The sequence below is a fragment of the Musa acuminata genome, chromosome BXJ3-3 (assembly GCF_036884655.1).
Source record: "Musa acuminata AAA Group cultivar baxijiao chromosome BXJ3-3, Cavendish_Baxijiao_AAA, whole genome shotgun sequence".
Classification (NCBI taxonomy): Eukaryota; Viridiplantae; Streptophyta; class Magnoliopsida; order Zingiberales; family Musaceae; genus Musa; species Musa acuminata.
Genome location: NC_088351.1, coordinates 31,449,873 through 31,467,987, shown reverse-complemented (window position 1 = coordinate 31,467,987; position 18,115 = coordinate 31,449,873). Strand labels below are relative to the sequence as shown.

General features: G+C 37.6%; 2 protein-coding genes and 1 long non-coding RNA gene across 12 annotated transcripts; 2 read left to right on the top strand and 1 right to left on the bottom strand.

Annotated features, from left to right (window-relative positions):
* Positions 1 to 1,732: 1,732 nt before the first annotated feature.
* Positions 1,733 to 3,303, top strand: LOC135632471 (probable WRKY transcription factor 50). Its single transcript, XM_065141072.1, has 4 exons — positions 1,733 to 1,840; positions 1,947 to 2,242; positions 2,355 to 2,495; positions 2,859 to 3,303. The coding sequence occupies exons 2-4, from the start codon at positions 1,950 to 1,952 to the stop codon at positions 3,055 to 3,057; spliced, it is 633 nt and encodes a 210-aa protein (XP_064997144.1). The 5' UTR covers positions 1,733 to 1,840; positions 1,947 to 1,949; the 3' UTR covers positions 3,058 to 3,303.
* Positions 3,304 to 4,203: 900 nt separating this feature from the next.
* On the top strand, positions 4,204 to 10,814 carry LOC103979281 (uncharacterized). Of its 9 annotated transcripts, XR_010494680.1 has the most exons (4): positions 4,204 to 4,431; positions 4,523 to 4,704; positions 6,577 to 6,645; positions 6,824 to 10,814. It is a non-coding gene; the product is annotated as an uncharacterized LOC103979281 (long non-coding RNA). The 9 variants fall into 9 exon arrangements; XR_010494679.1 differs by having other exon boundaries at positions 4,210 to 4,431; positions 4,523 to 4,694; positions 6,577 to 10,814; XR_001977314.2 differs by having other exon boundaries at positions 4,210 to 4,431; positions 4,523 to 4,694; positions 6,565 to 10,814.
* On the bottom strand, positions 9,497 to 10,868 carry LOC135585715 (uncharacterized). 2 transcript variants are annotated; one of them, XM_065140792.1, is made up of 2 exons: positions 10,266 to 10,868; positions 9,497 to 10,099 (listed from the first exon to the last, which is right to left on the bottom strand). In XM_065140792.1, the coding sequence occupies exon 1, from the start codon at positions 10,792 to 10,794 to the stop codon at positions 10,291 to 10,293; it is 504 nt and encodes a 167-aa protein (XP_064996864.1). In that variant the 5' UTR covers positions 10,795 to 10,868; the 3' UTR covers positions 9,497 to 10,099; positions 10,266 to 10,290. The 2 variants fall into 2 exon arrangements, with proteins under 2 accessions (XP_064996864.1, XP_009393638.2); XM_009395363.3 differs by having other exon boundaries at positions 10,277 to 10,868.
* Between the last annotated feature and the right edge of the window lie 7,247 nt (positions 10,869 to 18,115).

The following is an 18,115-nucleotide window of genomic DNA, read 5'->3' as shown; positions in this document are numbered from 1 at the left end:
AGTTTCATATTAAACAATATAATTAGTAATATTTGTAAGCTACGCACGCAGTGGTGTGAGCTCGGAGCAGTTTAAGATCGAAGGCAGTGGAATTATATGGTATTGCCTATCGTGTGGTGTTCTCCCTCTCTCCCATGCATGGCGTTCAAAGGGAGAAAACTACGAACTTGATTCATCTATTTATATGACACTACGGGACATGATTACCTCGCAGTAGGAACCTTCGTACCTCAGCGCGCACGGGGAACTTTCTTGGATGCAGCCATGCAAGCATACTTCATCGTGATGTTTTGTTTAGCTCGGGAGCACGAAGGGTGACAAACGTTGACTTATCACAATGATGTTCTATCCAGCATCCTACTGGGTAGCAAAAGACAATATGTTCCCCGTTCCCCTCTCTTTCTCTCGAGGAACAAGAGGAGACTTTTTTGCTCAGGACTGCATCTTCCCAGTGGTTTCCTGAGAGAAGAAGGAGAGGGACGTTTTTCACTTCCTTCTGCATGACCTCTCTCTGTTGGCCTCTACATTCAGTCATAGAGAGGATCGGTACAGTCAAGAAGCACGCAATCAGACAACCATAGTCAACGCTTTTCCCCTTTCGAAGTAATTCCATGGTGACCTTCCGAGAAGACAGGTTCTTGACTGTGACCATTTCCCAGGATCAGAGGCGGCGTGTCATATCTGGAGGGGACTCCTCCATGCGTGGAAGCTTCTTGGCGGCTGAGGGAGCTCCGATCCATGCTTCTGGATGCACAACGGGAGAAGAAGATCCTAAGGATGCTGTTCGACTAACTCAGTTGAAGTGTACTCTCGATGTCACCTCCAACAAAGATAAGGATGTGATCACATACCCTTCTTCACCTCAGTAGTTTTCAAGCCACATAATTAAGCATCCTGTCAATTGATCTCTCTGATGTCAAGGTTCCTAGTTGAATACACTAGTAACTTGGAATTAGGTGCATCACCAGCTAATGCGCCATGCTTTTGGATAAGGAAGCCTTGATGGAACAGATTGTATACATAACTTCTGATGGAGCTGCTTTTGCATTCCTGGTGCCAAAAGAGGCACTCGTGGACCATAACTGTTGAAGATGATATCTAAGCTGAATGGTCGAAGGCTGGAGATGAAAGGAAGACATGCTTGGATGTCCTTGCAGCCTCTGATCGGTTTCTGTGGAGCAGGTTGCCTTCTGTGCCAATCCTTGCAACTTCATGATGCAAGCAGAATGATGCTCTCTTACCTCAGCTGAATGGACGGCCACAGGCGGCTGGCTTTCTTCGGGATACATGTGATCGTCGCTACCAAATCATTATCTGATGGCTACAAAACTCATGTGAGCGCCACTTTCATTGCAGCAAAGATCAAATTTGCGGGGCCACGTCCAAAGATCCGGTACCCGCGCCGCCGTAGCATACAACGAAAAATGAGAGATTAAACAGTGGCAGCCTACTCTTAAACTGTTTGAAGTCATGACATCAAGAAAGAGATTTATTATAACTGATAAGGCTTTCCTTTCCTAAATGATTCCCAGAAACACCCTTCACTTCTTCGAGATGCCTTTTTTTCGGCGGTTTGACTAACGGACCCCGGCGGTGACACATGGTCAGCTCATGACAGATGTCAGGTTCTGAGATAATGGCCAGAAAACATTTCATGCATTGTCCTTGCAGCTGATCCTTGAGTCGTGCGAAGACGAACGACCCAAGTCTGCGCGCAAGTGCAGCACGCTGCGGAGGTGAATGGAGATTGGAGGGCAGTGAAGCAGCCACTTGGAAGCTTCCAGCTTGAGCAAGGCAGCTCAGTGGAAAGGAACTTAGGCGAAGGAAGCTCAGTGGGAAGGTACTAATGGATACTGCAAACTCACTCCCAATTGTATGTCATTAAGCGCCTATGTTTTGCTGTTTTATACGTTGCTATAAATATATAAGAAGGTGAATTCTCGTAGATCATGGCGGCAGTCGGAGTTCCATTTCATGCCAAAGCCGGTAACATGGCCCACTTCCCCTCCCGAAGCCAGGGTAGCAGCTCCTCCAACAGCACACCGCTCCACGCCGACGCAGCGGCGCCAGCGTTTGATCTCTCCGACTTCATCATGTTTGATCAGGCCGAGTTCGCGCCGTCCTCCTTCGGTCCTGAGCCGCCAGTAGTTCCTCCGATGGTAGATGGCGGCCGCAGCAATGACCAGAATAGCAACCTGAGCAACATCACCATCAACAGCGGCGACATGACTGTGAATGCCAGGTGAATATGGTGTTCAATTCCTTCTTCTTTCCATTGCACCACTAGAATTCATGCGCAGTATATTCTCTCAAGTTGGCCGTTGCTTAATCTGGGGAATGCCTTGGAAACACAGGAACACTGGTGTGGAAGGAGAAAGAAGGGAAGAGACATCTAGGATTGCATTCAGAATGAAGTCAGAGGTGGAGGTCCTCAACGACGGATTCAAGTGGAGGAAGTACGGGAAGAAATCAGTGAAGAACAGCCCCAACCCCAGGTATGCCAAGTGATTGTTTCCGAAATTGTTATGTGGAGGATCCGAGTTTTGCTTCATTAAGAATGTTTTAATGCTATGCTTATGCCAACCCCCATTGTCCTGGATGCGAGAGCATGATCTCCCTCTCCCTGGTGAGAGGTTGTGATCACAATGATTTTGCTGCCAATAGTTCTGAGATTAAGAATCATGCAAATGGATCCATGTGATGGTCATATAGATCTTGTTCATGGATCATCAGAAAGCTGCAAGAACAGCTAGCTGCATGTTTGTTAGGAGATCGAGATCAAACGCAATTACACTGCTAGAACTTACTGGTTACGAAGTATATCATCGGTTGACTAACTTCAGCACTGGGCAAAGCAGGAACTACTATCGGTGCTCCACAGAGGGTTGCTCGGTGAAGAAGAGGGTGGAAAGAGACAGAGAAGATCCCAGCTACGTGATAACAACATACGAAGGGATCCACAACCACATGAGCCCTGGCGTCGTCTACTACACAACCCAAGACAGCGTCTCCGGTCGATATTATGTTGCTGGCTGCCAAGTGCCTCCAGATTCCTGACCTCTGCATGCTGCTGCTCCACCCCACCAATGGAGTTGGCCGTCACTAGCGAGCAAAGAAGTACTTCTGCAGTGCTTTCTACTATCTTCTTTTCCCCTTCTTGGAACAGTGAGCAGTACATTGGTTCGTCGTCTCAGTCACTGGACCAACTTTAGTTCCAAGATTTGTGCCTCAAATCGCGCTTTCTTGCTATTGTCGACGCACACCTGTTACATTATGAATATGCGCAGTATAAGTTTCTCTGGATTCCTCGTGTGTCCTTTCTGATCATTTCATCTCTTATGAAATGAATCGAGGCAATGCCTCGTTTTCCACAAAGAAGGGGAAGTGAGCATTCACTTCCTCGCAAGATCACTTCTGCCGATACTTGGAAGTTTGACGTATCAAGGGTTTAGTGTGAATCAAACATTTAGCTAAGCCAACTTTTCAAGTACACCACTTATATACAATAAATCTAAAGATTGAAATCTGAAACCAAAAAAAAGAAAAAGGAAGATAGATATGTTCTTTCGGAATTGATAAAAACTTTACAAGGAATTAAACCATCTATCAAATTCTCCAACGCAGTCTATGAGAGACGGCTTCCTCACAGGTTCCTGCAAAGAGAATTGATGTCCACTGCAGAACATCCATAGGGTTAAGTTCGAGAAGCACTTTAAGGGCTAAACGGAACATCACACCTCTGACCAATGCATTTCTGAACCCCAAAAAATCTGTGAAACTTTTCCCATGTGATGGTGAGTTGGAAGCGAAGAGGAAGGCGCTGAGAGAATTTTGCTTGCCATGCAATAGGTTGTGTTCACAATCCCCACTATGGTGGGTGGCCCATTTTTACTTTGAATTTGACTTTTGACCTATGACATTTTGACTTTCTGAGGTGGTTTGCACCAGCTTATGACGATTTTATTGCAACCTTGGCCACACTGGTCGTCAATTAAGTTACACCACAAAGGCAAGTCTCCAAAGTGACTTCTTTAGTGATTAGAGTATCCTATAGGAATGCCACGTAATATTTGAATAAAAAATAAATTAAGAAAATGGATATGAAACCAGTCAATTAGTATACATGTAATTCCAAGAAAATATATATGTATTTTTTTCCTTCGAAACAGCTAAATATGCAAAAAAAACATAAAGAGTGGGATGAATCGATCAGCATATCAAAGTTCATAAAAAAAAATAAAAGAAGACAAAATTAAACAATTAATTAAAAAAAAAGATAAAGGAAGAGGAAGAAGCTCTTGCACTATTGCAGTTTATATATATTTTTATATATCCATCGTCGCGTGGGAAGGGCAAGGAGAAAAGGGAGAGGCAAGCCATCGTCGATTCCGGCGGCTTCTTCGCCGTGGCGCCGAGGAACATAGGAAAAAGGTACCTTTTCCTTGCCAAACTCCTGCTAACGCTTATCTGTTGCTCCGAAATCTACTCTTGTAGTATGACACACAAATTTCTTGGGATTCAGGTGAATCCATAGGATAAGGGCAGCGAGAAGCGGCGATTTTGGCTTGGGGTACTCTTCCGAGGGACAGACATCCGTCAGGGTCGTCAAGGAGCTCGAGATGGAGAAGGGCGCTGATCCTTTCCAAGGCAACACCGCCTTGGCCGCCGTCGTTGTCATCACGCCTGTCTGGCTTGTACGAACAGGTTACGTTATTTTTTCTTGAACATGTTTGTTAGGGTTGTGCAGAATTTTTCTATTCCAAATTCTGATAACATTTAGGTTATTGCTTGGATGGAATTTCCGCTTGCCTTTTCATATCAATTTTAGTTCTCAACTAGGGAACTTTGGAAATCAATATGAGGTGAGGCATATGTCGCACATTTACAAAAGAATTAGATCGCATAGGTGAATGACTCTCTGCTGAGACAAAATTATGCAGCACTTCGTTCCAATCCAGTTCTATTTGCCGTGACCTAGTGCACCTTGAGAAGTGGGGTTCCTTGCCGAGTCATTTCTGCTTCCGTTTAGATTGTGACAAGCATATATGCTGTGGGGCTTCAGAATAATATCCACAAATGCAGTCGCGGCTTTCACCTGTACAGAGGGATGACACAGGAAAGGGAGGTTTAAGATATGTGGAATTGTGACAGAAATTGTGATATAAGATACCAGAGAGGCCAAAACCCTCTATGTAAGTTTGGCTTAAAATGGTTGCTCAAGAAAGAGAAAGTTATGATGAAAATGCTGCTTTAGAAAAGGAAAATATAAATAAAAATATCATCATTTAGAAATTGTAAGATATAAGATACCAGAGAGGCCAAAACCTTCTATGTAAGTTAGGCCTAAAATGGTTGCTCAACAAAGAGAAAGCTATGATTAAAATGTTTCTTTAGAAAAGGATAATATAAATAAAAGTATCATCATTTAGGTTTTGGAATAGAAAAATTATGAATTGATATTAAAAATTTACAGCTTACTATGTTGAAATTTTATTATTTAGCAATTTAGTTTTTCTAAGACCTTAGTTCAGATGATTCTTTGAGAGTTCATAGAATGATAGAAGACTAGTGCTTGATAGATCTGAAATAACATTTGAGCAGATACTGAGATAGTGACTGAATATTGACATTCATATTCGGTAACACGATCTGAAGCCTGCTTTTGAATTGGTCTCTTCAAAGTTCCTGACTCTGAACCTTTTTTATGGTGCTGCAGATACCTTTTGTTATGATTGCTTTAATTGGACAGAGAATTCCTATGTCCATGTCTATGTGAAGAGAATTCCATATCTTATTTCTACGAGTCAAGGATTAACCACTATAAACATTGAAAATCACACAAAAGAATTTCAGGTCATGGGTTATAGCCTGCTTTGGTTGAAGATTGGATGGTAATATATAACCAGAAGATATTAGTGACACATATGAGTGCACCACAGTAGAAATTAAGACATGCATGGAGGAACATTATTTCTATGTGAGAAGATATTAGTGACGCATAGACTGCAACATAACTAGAAATTAAGACATGCATGGATGAACATTGTTGCTCTGTGAGAGCAGGACAAACAGGAGGAATCTTTTTTTTCTTGGTCTACTTAGCTAATTAATTAGATGGTTAAGACTGGAAATTAATTTACTGTTTGTTTGTTCTTGTTCTCAAAGTTATGCAGTGAAGATAATTAATTCTTACTCATGATTGCCTGCCACAGTTCTTGGCCTATAAACCATGTACCATGAAAGATTTTAAAGGCCATATAATTTGCTCACAGTTGAAAGATAGGTCCTAATTTTTGTTTTAAAAGAATGGCTATACTGCATCTTATGATAATTGAGAATGCTAGCTGTCAACGGTGGGAGTTTGTCAATTAGATGTAAAATCAGCTTGTATTCAAGATTCGTTGGTGTTTCCTGGCATGCCATTAATATGTTTAGAGGCTGTGGCAGACCTAACATACAATATATGCACTTGAATTTGGGTGGTAACAATGAATGTATTGAACCCTCACTCGAAAAAGATATTTTTCATATTTAATGATCACAAGTGTATATTTATCAGTGCAGTCCTTTTTCCAGAATGAAGCAGGTTTATTAAGTTTGCTGGTGGCAGACAGATCTTACATATATGACTTCTAAAGGCTCCCGGTAGTGACTGAACTTTTCTATATGCAAATTATTATGCTATAGGGAAATCCATCAGCATGGCAAAGTTCTACATTTCAAGAAAATTTCAAAAACTTCATTTCCATCAGACTAGCCGCTAGAGCATAGTTTATCGGTCTGGTTTCAAGTGGCTCACGGTCTTTTTCTCATCATGTTCCAGAATTGGCTGTGGGCAAGATGTATCCTCATGAGGATGGGATGTATCCTCCCAAATATTTGCATCATCCATCAAAGATTGGAGTGTTAAATGTTACTGCTGGTTTGGATTTTCATGCAGAGTTAAACGATCCAGCTTACGTTTTGATATAGGATAAGTTTTGCTGCTTTAAGTGTAAAGAATTCATCCAGTTGTCCCAAGAAATATTGAGCATATTATGGAATACTTCAGGAACTGGTTTGCCAAAGATTGGAGTGTTAAATGTTACTGCTGGTTTGGATTTTCATGCAGAGTTAAACGATCCAGCTTACGTTTTGATATAGGATAAGCTTTGCTGCTTTAAGTGTAAAGAATTCATCCAGTTGTCCCAAGAAATATTGAGCATATTATGGAATACTTCAGGAAATGGTTTGCCAAAAGATAAATTTCTTCTGAGGATGGTGAGGTTGGGTAGGGATTCAGATAGTGTTTCTATTGATCAAGATAGCCCTGATGATGTTGTGGGATGATAGTAGCATTTATGTATCTAAGACTTGGTGAAGCAGAATATGATATGAAAGTTCCTTGTGGTTTCTATGATAAGGCCAGCAATGTGCACTTTTCATGTCCTCAACATTCAAATGAATGTCATCTGAAGAACTGATTTCTGTGATTTACCATTGTCAATATTCCTTGTGGTTATTTTTAGATGGTCAAGTGTGTGCATTTATCACGTCTTCTAGATCCAAATGAACATCAACTAGAGAACTGTTTTCTGTGATTTACTGTTGGTTAGTTTACATGTTTTCTACTGAATAATATGTGGGAAATCAGTTTATATATTTATTGGGAAGTACAAACTTAAACCTGTGGATCAGATTTTGTGGATTCAAACTGGATGCACATGGCCGAACAAATTAGTTTTCAGGATTTTTCTACATGTATCATCAATGAAATTGTATCCAGAGAATTACTGCCATCGAGCACCATGTTCAAGTGAATCTTGTCATTGGATGCTTGCTGAAGCATCACCAGCAGCAGCTACTAAATCTATAAGTTGAGTATCAATTAACTGGCCAAAAGCAGTGTTTTGAACTGAGGTGCCTTTTTCTGTTCATCTTACACCACATGCCATCATAATCTATTTGGCAGGAGAGCATCATACAGTTTGGTGTGGAAAGTTAAGGACTAACAAACTATTCAAATGGATATCCAGTGGTCACTTGATCTTTTCTTATCAATTGCTGCAGGACCATTGTTAGTAATTGCTGATGGGTGGTTCCAGTGATTTGGATTCACAACCATCACTGTGAAACAAATAGCAGTTGTAATGTGCAAGCACATTTGTTTGGCAGCCTCTATGCCATGGCTAGTAGTTGTGCTCATAGGACCATGATTTGTCTTAATTATGACATCGTAGGTAAGCTTCAAAGTAGAGGTGGATCTTGTCTGTTGAATCTCAGATGTGCAGTTTGGAGCTTTTTAATTTGGTGGAACCATTTGCTGTGCAGATAGCTGCTAACAGATTAAAAAATGTTAAAGGATTATGTTGGTGATAGATGATCTGACAGAGTAATTGGTATGTGCAAAAGCTTCTTAAAAGGAAATCCTGTACCATGAGACATTCAAATTATAGTGGTTCCTACAAGACAAATGGTGCTCTCTTCATCCAACCGGGAGGAACTGGAAATCAGATTATCCTGCAACACTGGGCATTTTTATGTTTTGTACAAGTTCTTGGGAACATCAGTCTGTGTGGATAATTATCAAGAGCCTTTCCTGATACATTGGACTTCCCCACAGATATCACCACCAACACATGCTATATACACCAGAAACAAAGTATGCCAGATGCACACATTTTTCATGCATACAATTTTACAGTATATCTCACATAATTTTGCAGGTACCATCCAATAACTTCAACTGAACTTTCATACGTATTAGCTTGTGGTGGATGCTATTCATAAAACTGAATCATTATGTGCATGCCTGATTTATGGTTCACTTGTGTTATTTATCATCATCTTGAACATCAACATGTTCTACTCCCTTTGCCCATTCTACTTTCTTGACATGGTCTCTCATTGTTGACGGATTTTTTTTTTCCCTGAAGTCAATTTTATGGGCATACTGTGGGCATATTATTGTGGGCATAGTAGTCTACAGGAGATACAATCAGGGTCCATAGGAAGGCTTTTTAGCCATTACTGTGGGCATATTCGTCAACAGGAGACACAAGGATTTCATTTTGTTGCTTGTTGATCCTTTGTTTCACAACAATTGATTTTTTAGCTTGTTTGACTCTGCTGTCAAGTCACATGCTACAAGCAGTATTGATCTGTGCCTTTTAATATCTAAATAGTTAACCGGATTGATATTAGGCTTGTTAGGAGCGTCTGAGACCCTTGGTTTTGTTCGCTGGTGGGCCACCTGTTTTTTCTTTTCTAACATAATCTCTGGTTTCTTTTGTATTTAATTTTCAATAGCTGGAAAAACACGACCAAGCTGACCTAACTGAACTGGAATGTCCATCTCAGTCGAGGTTGCACATTTACTGGTCAGGTTTCGAGCTGTTACCATATTGGTAGTGTATATGGTGTATAGCTGGGTTTATTCAGATAACTCATGATGAAGCCAAAACATTTTCGTGTTTTTTGGGTCAAAATAGTATTCTTTACTCTCTCATAAGCTTCATAAAAAAACTGCACAATCGTTCCTTGGCATTAAATATATTAGTAAAAGTGCTAATATTTTGGGCGGAAATGGGGAGAATAGGAAGTGCTGAACATAGGAAAAAGGAAGAAATAGGAAGTTATGAACATGAGAGAGAGAGGGTAGAATTTGGTGAAGAAGAGAAGAGGGGGAAAAGGCCCGATCCCGTCTACTCATCTTATTTCTCTGGTCCCGGCATCATTTGATCTATATAACCTCCGAGTATAGCACATCATTTGGTCTATTCAGCTCTGTTCTGAGAGTCCAAGTTAGGTCTAGAGAGAGAGAGAGAGAGAGAGAGAGAGTAGAATTTGGTGAAGAGAAGAGGAGGAAAACGCCCGATCCCGTCTACTCATATTTCTCTGGTCCAGACATCATTTGGTCTATATAACGTCCGCGTGTAGCACATCATTTGTTCTATTCAGCTCTGTTCTGAGAGTGCAAGTTAGGTCTCACGTGCACGTCAATTCGGTGCACGTGTCTTCTGTAGTCTTTTGATTTGGGGGCTCATCTGCGACCATCTGAACTAGTTTTCTCATGTCATTCATTCGGTGCACCGATCGTTGGAGGGTAAATGGTCAGTTTCTGTAAATTTGAAAGCAATCAGCTTCTACTGAAACATATAGATCAGAAGAAAAAGCAAAAACACTTCATTACTCTGTATTAGTTTCGGTTATCCAAACGACATGTATACTGTACAGTGTAGAACACACAGAAATATAATATGCTCAAAGGGATTAAACAGCATTACCGAGACTTCACCTCAAGAGCCCGCATCATGCCGTCAAGTACTTCTTTTCACAGCCATCCGTGTCGCCGTAACCATCGCTGTCGAAGACGAACAGTGCGCAGAAGCCGCCGGAGACAGTGAACCCCGCCATGCACCAGACGATGACCGCCACGGCCGGTGGCATGACGGCGGCCACGCGGTAGCTGAACATGGCTACGAGCAAAGCTGAGAGGCACCACACCGCCTTCTTGAGGTTCTTCCTCATCTGGACTGCCGCCTCGGGGGTTCTCTCGAAGAGGCGGAGGCAGTAGAAGAGCGAGATCAAGTCCGCGTACGATGCGACGACGAAGGCGGCATTCCCGGGGTCGTCCGTGGATCGGTACAAGGCCAGCAGGAAGTTGTAGGTGAGGATAGCGAGCACCAACACCCGCATCCACGGGAAGCCGCCGTGCTCCCCAAGATTGTCTGCCTCGGCAGCAAGTAAGCCGGCGGCGCCTCCATCGCCCTCGGTGCGTATAGGATCGTTGCTGGCGCCTGTTGCTGTCGACATGAAACAGAGCAAAAAAGAGAGAGAAAACGTACCGTACCTTGAGTCGTGACGCGCTACATCCCTCTCATACTTATTTCCTTTCTTTTTATCGAGTCGGCCAGCGGTGTAGTACTCTCGCGTTGACACTTAAGCCAATACTGCTCTGCTAGTGAGCATGACGATCGAACCAAATATAATTATAAAAGAAAATTCACAAATTGACAACTTTGTGTCCCAAATCTTGTGACCATGATTTATCTTTTATTATATCCCATCATGTCATTAATAGGCGTGACATTATTATGACGCTAGAATATTCGATTCAATGAAATGCTAATAAGAATTGCTTTTTATTTGAAGTCTATCATTGCATGTTAGTTCTAACATTTAAATCTACGAAATGCTTACAGAAACGATAAAGTTGAAGTTATTTAGATAGGCCCCTCGCTCCAAATAAGGGGTTGAATGTTTCTTTATTTTAAATGTACTATTTTCTGAGTCATTTTCTTTGTAGAAACATCAGATGGCAGAAGGCTGCGGATCCAACGGTAGTTGGAAAATACTTCATATAAATTATTCATACACTTTTAAGCCTAAGCAGCACAAGAGCTGCTTAGGCTTAAAAGTCTCATGCGGAATGTGCTACCGCGCGAAGTTTCGCGGAACCTTCTCGACTGACTTTGTTTGTCGTGATGTGAGCGGTCACGTTCTCGAACATGGACGTGGGACCTCATCGACAATATTATATATAGTATATTATACATGGAAATTTTATAACTATGATGTCATGCATGTCTGAAGCAGTCTTATTCGGTTCGGATTTACATGCGGTTAAATTAATTTTTAATAAAAAAATAAAAAAATTGAATAAATAGTAATTAATATCGACAACAATGGATCGATGAGCTTTTAACTCACCCAAAAGAATATCTTATGATATTGATAGAATATTCTTTCAAGATTTTTCATTCGAGCATTGTGGATGTATTGCTGATTGGGTTCGCATGTTGAATCATGATTGAAAGTAAATATTAAAGTAGATACATGTTCTTACAATTGATCTTCATTAGCTGAAATCTAGATAGTATCGTACAATGATGATAAGGGTTTTTACGGAACGGCACCTTCAATTTCTATTTAAATCTGGAAAACCAATATCTTGGCTTTATTAGAGAAAAAGACTTAAGAGTATTCAAAGTATTTGAATTGTTATATTTTTCCAAGTCAAGGAAGATGTTTCTGGCACGCTGGTTTACATTGAGTGGATGGGTTTGTCCTATGGATGACTTCATTGCCACTGATGACTTCAATATCTAAAGGTTGACTCTCAATTTCATAATTGACTTACTTTGGAATACAATTTGAAACCATACATTTATTTATATATTTGTTAATTGATGAACAGGATAAAAAAAATCAATAAAAAAAAATCAAATGCTATCTCGCAAGACGAAATGTAAATCATGAACAACCAAGTCCTCTGGAGGCCTGCTTAAGAAAAAGAAAGACGAATCATGAAATAAGGGTTGATCCTATTCATATGAATTTCATAAATATCTCATTTCAAAAATAGAAAGTTTGAAATGATTTAGATATATATAATAAATTTTGAACATTTCCATTATGTTTCTCAAATTTTCCCATATTATTTTTATTATAAATAATACAAATATACTTAGGACAAGTTAAAGAAACAGTTAATCTTATACGTTCTATAACTATTAATATTAAAATTTGTATTAAAGTTTGCAATATTTTAAATAACTAGATAAATGGATCTAAAAATATAAAAAATTATTTGTTTTTTCAAAATCAAAATGAAAAATTGATAAATTAAACACACGTAACAATATTTTTTTAATTTTATAAGAAGTAATAGAATCGTTCAGTTCATGGAGGAATAAATATTGGTAAAATTTTATTTTGTTAAAATAATCAGATAAAATCATTTTGTTAAAAATTCCTAAATTAATTATATTTTGAAATATTGTTACGTACACAATTTACGAGAATCAACTCGTAAATGTGGCAACTACACACTGTAATAATTTCTAAAGATCAATGCACCGAATTGTAAGATTGAATTATTATTATTATTATTATTATTATTATTATTATTATTATTATTATTATTATTATTATTATTATTATTACTATTACTATTATTATTATTATTATTATTATTATTATTATACTTTAGGCATTAGAGAGGCTATATTTGAAGCCCCTCTCAATGTCATGACGTTTAGTGGTGGTGTTGTACTAATGCCTTCCCTACTTTTACGAGATGGTACTGCACTTGATCGGTGCCATTTCGATCTTTATGGGATAACGGTGTTGTACTTGGTCAGTGTCGTCCCGACTTTCGCAGAACGGCACGGTACTCAGTCGACACTATCCCGATCTTTACGATATGACGTTGTACTTGGTCGGTAACGTCTCGACTTTCGTAAAATTGCACGGTACTCGGTTGGCATCGCTCCGATCTTTGCAGAACTACATTTGACCGAGGGGTGTGATCCGGTATGTTGATCTTGACATTGATATGACCGTAAATAATTGTTGAATAGTAGGTTACCAAAATATGTCATATCAAAAATATATTTAATATCTCTAAGTCTCCGCTTTTGAATAACATACAAATATAGAAACAATATAGTCATGACAACCATTGGTTGTTGGAAACTTGCACATTCAGATATGTTACTGTATCTCTATCGAAATCCATTTCACATGAGGCGTTCTCTCCGCATTGAATAATTAAATATTAAGTATGTTGACTAATGTATTTGGTAAAAACATCGATAGATTATTATAAGATAATCGAGCGAATCTTATGTTCGTCGCTTATTTTTTTAAATTAATAAATAAAACAGAAGGAAAGCATATTTGATAAGTCTTTTACAAGCTTATTACTTTTCACCCTTCTTTGCTGTCATGAGAAGCAACCCCACATGAAGAAAGAGATCAAGAAAGACCACAGGGGTTAGTGGAAAGTTTGGTCCTTCCAAACTGTTATCTCACGATCGTAATTTTGTAGGAACGGAAAAAGAAAGTTGGGCATAGAGATTTTAATGTCAAAATTTTTCATATCATGTTTGATCGATTTCATCAATAATAATTATTGTCGTCCATTTCTCGAACTCAATCGTCCTTTAAAAAACAAAAGATTCTGGTAACGTTATACAAGTAATTTGATACATTGTCTTACATATACATGTTCTTCATAGAGGGTAAATTAAAAAAGAACATACAATCCATTTTCTTGTCTTAGTTGAAATTATAGTATAAACACTAATCTCTATGTAAATGTGAAAGAGATTTTTTAGTCGCGAGCTGAGGAACAGACACATACAGCACCTCCTGAGAAGAGTGATGGAGTTTTGCGGATGTATGCCATCAACATTACAAAAGCATTAGCAAAAGCATGGCATAAAACATTTTTCACTCAAAAAAATTCTTTAATTATTTTTCCATTATCTTCTCTCTCTTTCTTTATTTTTTTTAGACCAAAAGAAGAAAAAAATATAAATCAAAACTTAATACAACCTTTTGAATCAAAAAATCTAGATTAGGAGATAAATTCGTCTACCAATTACAAGTACAACTTAGATAGAATTCCTATCAAAGTTGACAAGTCAATTTATCGCAAGAGCTAGTATGTTTTTAATTAAAGCAAAAATACTTTAAAACAATACTGACTTATTATTTAAGATGCTAATAATAATTTTAAAATTTGATTCTATTATCAATAGAATTATTTCCATGTCCAAAGCCTATCCCCGCTTGAATGGCTTGTGTTTCACACAAAAGATATCTTTTTCTTTGAGCCTCTCGAAACCACACAAAACACATACATGAGTTATTAGAATTACTCCCATGTCCAAAGCCTATCCTTGAATGACTTACGTCTCATACAAAATATCATTTTTTTCTTTGAGCCTCTCGAAACCACACAAAACACATACATGAGTTATTAGAATTACTCCCATGTCCAAAGCCTATCCTTGAATGACTTACGTCTCACACAAAATATCATTTTTTTCTTTGAGCCTCTCGAAATCACATAAAATTATTAGAATTTCTAAAAATAAAATCACAAGTCATCATAATTGAATTTTTTAATTAAAGCAAGAGCTAGTATGTTTTTAATTATCGCAAGAGCTAATATGTTTTTAATTAAAGCAAAAATACTTGACTTATTATTTAAGATACCAATAATAGCTTTAAAATTTAATTTTATTATCAATAGAATTACTCGTATGTCCAAAGCCTATCCCCGCTTGAATGACTTACGCCTCATACAAAATATCATCTTTTTCTTTGAACCTCTCAAAACCACATAAAACACATAAGTTATTAAAGTTTCTAAAAATAAAATCACATCCTTGAGTCATCACAGTTGAATTTTTTTTAAAGAATCCATAGTTAAATACATTTAACAAGGATTTGATCTATCTTTTCATTTCCTTGAGAATGACTAATCAACTTTTGCTTGAGTAAATCAACTACACTCGTCTTGTTTTTATTCCATCCATAAAGTTGTAGAGACTCCCATAAAAATAACAAAACTCAAATATTTATATACCAAATTGAAATATTTGAGAGATTATTTTAATTAAAAAAAATATTTATTATTCCTTGATTCACTTACCACGCGTCCCCATTTTGTAGCAAACAATTTTTTTCTCTCTCTTTTCAAGAAACATAGACTATAATAAAAAAGAGTGATGAGCATGGTTTAATTATTAAAATTTCATATATATTTTTTTATTTGGTGCTATACTTTAGGCATTGGAGAGGTCATATTTGAAGCCCCTCTCAATGTCATTCTCAACTTGCTATTATATGGAGAGCTTTCAGCCTTAATTTTTCTTGACGCAAGTGGAGTCCAAACCAAAATGGATTGATTGTCCTATTTGCTATCACAAAAAAGAAGCTAATTTTAGGATAATAGCAGTCTCAAGAGTATTGCTTCATATTCTTATTAAACTCAAAATACAAGGTTTCAGGAACATGACATGTAAAGAGCCACAACCATATGATACTACAATATGATGAGAATAAGGATCCAGAATTTATTGTTGAACTGATTCCAACAGAAATGTGTACAAAACAAAGAAGGTAATATTGCTTCCTATTATTGTAATCATGATCATGATGGTGTCTCCAGCTACTACAACAACCAAAAAGATAAACTCTCTTTTTAGTCTCATCATTGTCATTGAAACAAAATAAATTTATAGAAATAATCTAGCAGAAATATTCAACTAAAATTATCTACCCAATCCAAACTCGACTTGTACGTGAAAAATATAAATTTAGAATGAGCATTGTAGGCTTAGTAGAGATTATTTCAACTAAAATCTTTCAAAGATGGTACAAGAAGATGTAAGTTAGTTTAATCGATAAAGACTTTAAATCTCATCTTTATTATTTATTCTTAAATATATATATATAATTTATCGAAAATCGATATAAAATATATTATAATATGCCCGTATCCATTAAGATACTAATCCCATCTTAACGTGTTAATTGATAATAGCTCGTTTTTTGTATTCGTTTTCTCTTTTTAATCAATTATCTTCTCTTTCTCTCTTATTTTTTTTTCCCTTCCTCTCTCTCTCTCTCTCTCTCTATATATATATATATATATATATATATATTATCTTCTCTTTCTCCCTTACTTTTTTTCCCTTCCTCTGTCTCTCTCTCTCTCTCTAACCCGCGGACTGCATCAGCCTATGGGCTGCTCGACTAATTGACTGCGGTCCGCTGAGCTACAAGTGAGCTTCTGGCCATCGCACTACCGGTGGTGGGCCTCTTCGGCTAGCTTGCATTGGGTTATTAGGCCTTCTTCTAAAAGAGTCCAAATAATATGAATCAACGTTTCCTCGACTGTTATAAGGGAGTGCATGGATCGGTCAACGGTTATACATCAAGGAAATAATCTACTTTAGGATATATCCACGAAATCAAAAAATATATATTCAAATATTAACAATCAAATACAAATCAAAAAGGTTGTGGGAAGATCTAAGTGGTGGTACCATAATTCTTACTCAAAAAATCAAATTATATTTTTTATTTTTATTAATTTAATCTCCACTCGAGCATAATCAATCTTGCACACCTTTTTACACGAAATCCAAAGGATTTTATATAATATTTTCGCTCATCCTATAAAAGATAAGCTTAGAAGTCATGTATTTATGTTTTTCATATCTTTCACCACCAAAATGTAGGTATCGTCAACACTGAAAGACCTGAAATCAAGGAGCGAAAGCTACGATAGATTTTCTTATTGGATATGCAAACAAATGGAGCTTCGTGTTATGACGGTAGTGTGTTCGTCCTGGCAATTGATGGACGGCGATCGGTGGTCATTTTCGTTATGATTGGACCATCTTCACGATAGTTTTCATTTTCTGAGATCACGATAAACGATGCTTAACACTTGGAGCCTCGAGTGGCATAATAATATTGGACGGGCCTCATTGATCGTCGCTCAACACTCGCTAGCGCAACAAAAAATGACCCACTCAAATTGAAATATTTGAAAGATTATTTTTATTAAAAAAAACTATATATTATTTCTCCATTCACTTACCATGAGTCATTTTGCAGCAAACAATGTTTTCTTTTTCTTTCTATTTCCCAAACCATGGGCTATAAAAGAACGGGTATGGTTAAATTTTCATATTTCATTTTTTTCTTGATCCAATTTGGGGTTACTAATATAGGCGGAACATATTCGGAGCCTCTCAATGTCATTCACTATACAGCATGCCAGTCTTTAGGGAGGTTTAGACACTCAAATACAATATTAGCTTTTTCGCAAATCAAATGTAGATGATTAATCGTCCTACTTGAAAATGATCATCACTGTCGGAAGATATCATCACTATTCTATATTTAAGTTAAATAGAAAGGAATCTAATTTTCGGACAATAGCAGTATGTTACTTCGTTCGGATTCTTATTAGACTCAAAATACAAGGTTTCAAGGAACATGACATGTAAAGAGCCACAACTTTATGATACTACAATACGATGAGAATACGGATGCTAAGCTTATTGTTGAACAACTAATTCCAACATAAACGTGTATAAAACAAAGAAGAAGGTAATCTCCAACTACAGCAACGATAAAAAAAAAGAAGATATATCCTCTTTTAAGTCACATCATTACCATTGAAACAAAATAAATTTACAGAAATTATCGGGCAGAAATATTCAACTAAACGATCTTCGTTTATACCCAATCCAAACTCAACCGTTGTATGAGAAAAATATAAACTTAGAATGAGCGTCGTAGACTTAGTAGGATTATTTCAACT

Excerpts from the sequence above, each read along its gene's own strand:
- LOC135632471 (XM_065141072.1), top strand. The coding sequence starts at position 1,950 with ATGGCGGCAGTCGGAGTTCCATTTCATGCCAAAGCCGGTAACATGGCC. Across the intron at positions 2,243-2,354 it reads GACATGACTGTGAATGCCAG|GAACACTGGTGTGGAAGGAG; the intron begins GTGAATATGGTG and ends TTGGAAACACAG. Across the intron at positions 2,496-2,858 it reads AAGAACAGCCCCAACCCCAG|GAACTACTATCGGTGCTCCA; the intron begins GTATGCCAAGTG and ends TGGGCAAAGCAG.
- LOC135585715 (XM_065140792.1), bottom strand. The coding sequence starts at position 10,794 with ATGTCGACAGCAACAGGCGCCAGCAACGATCCTATACGCACCGAGGGC.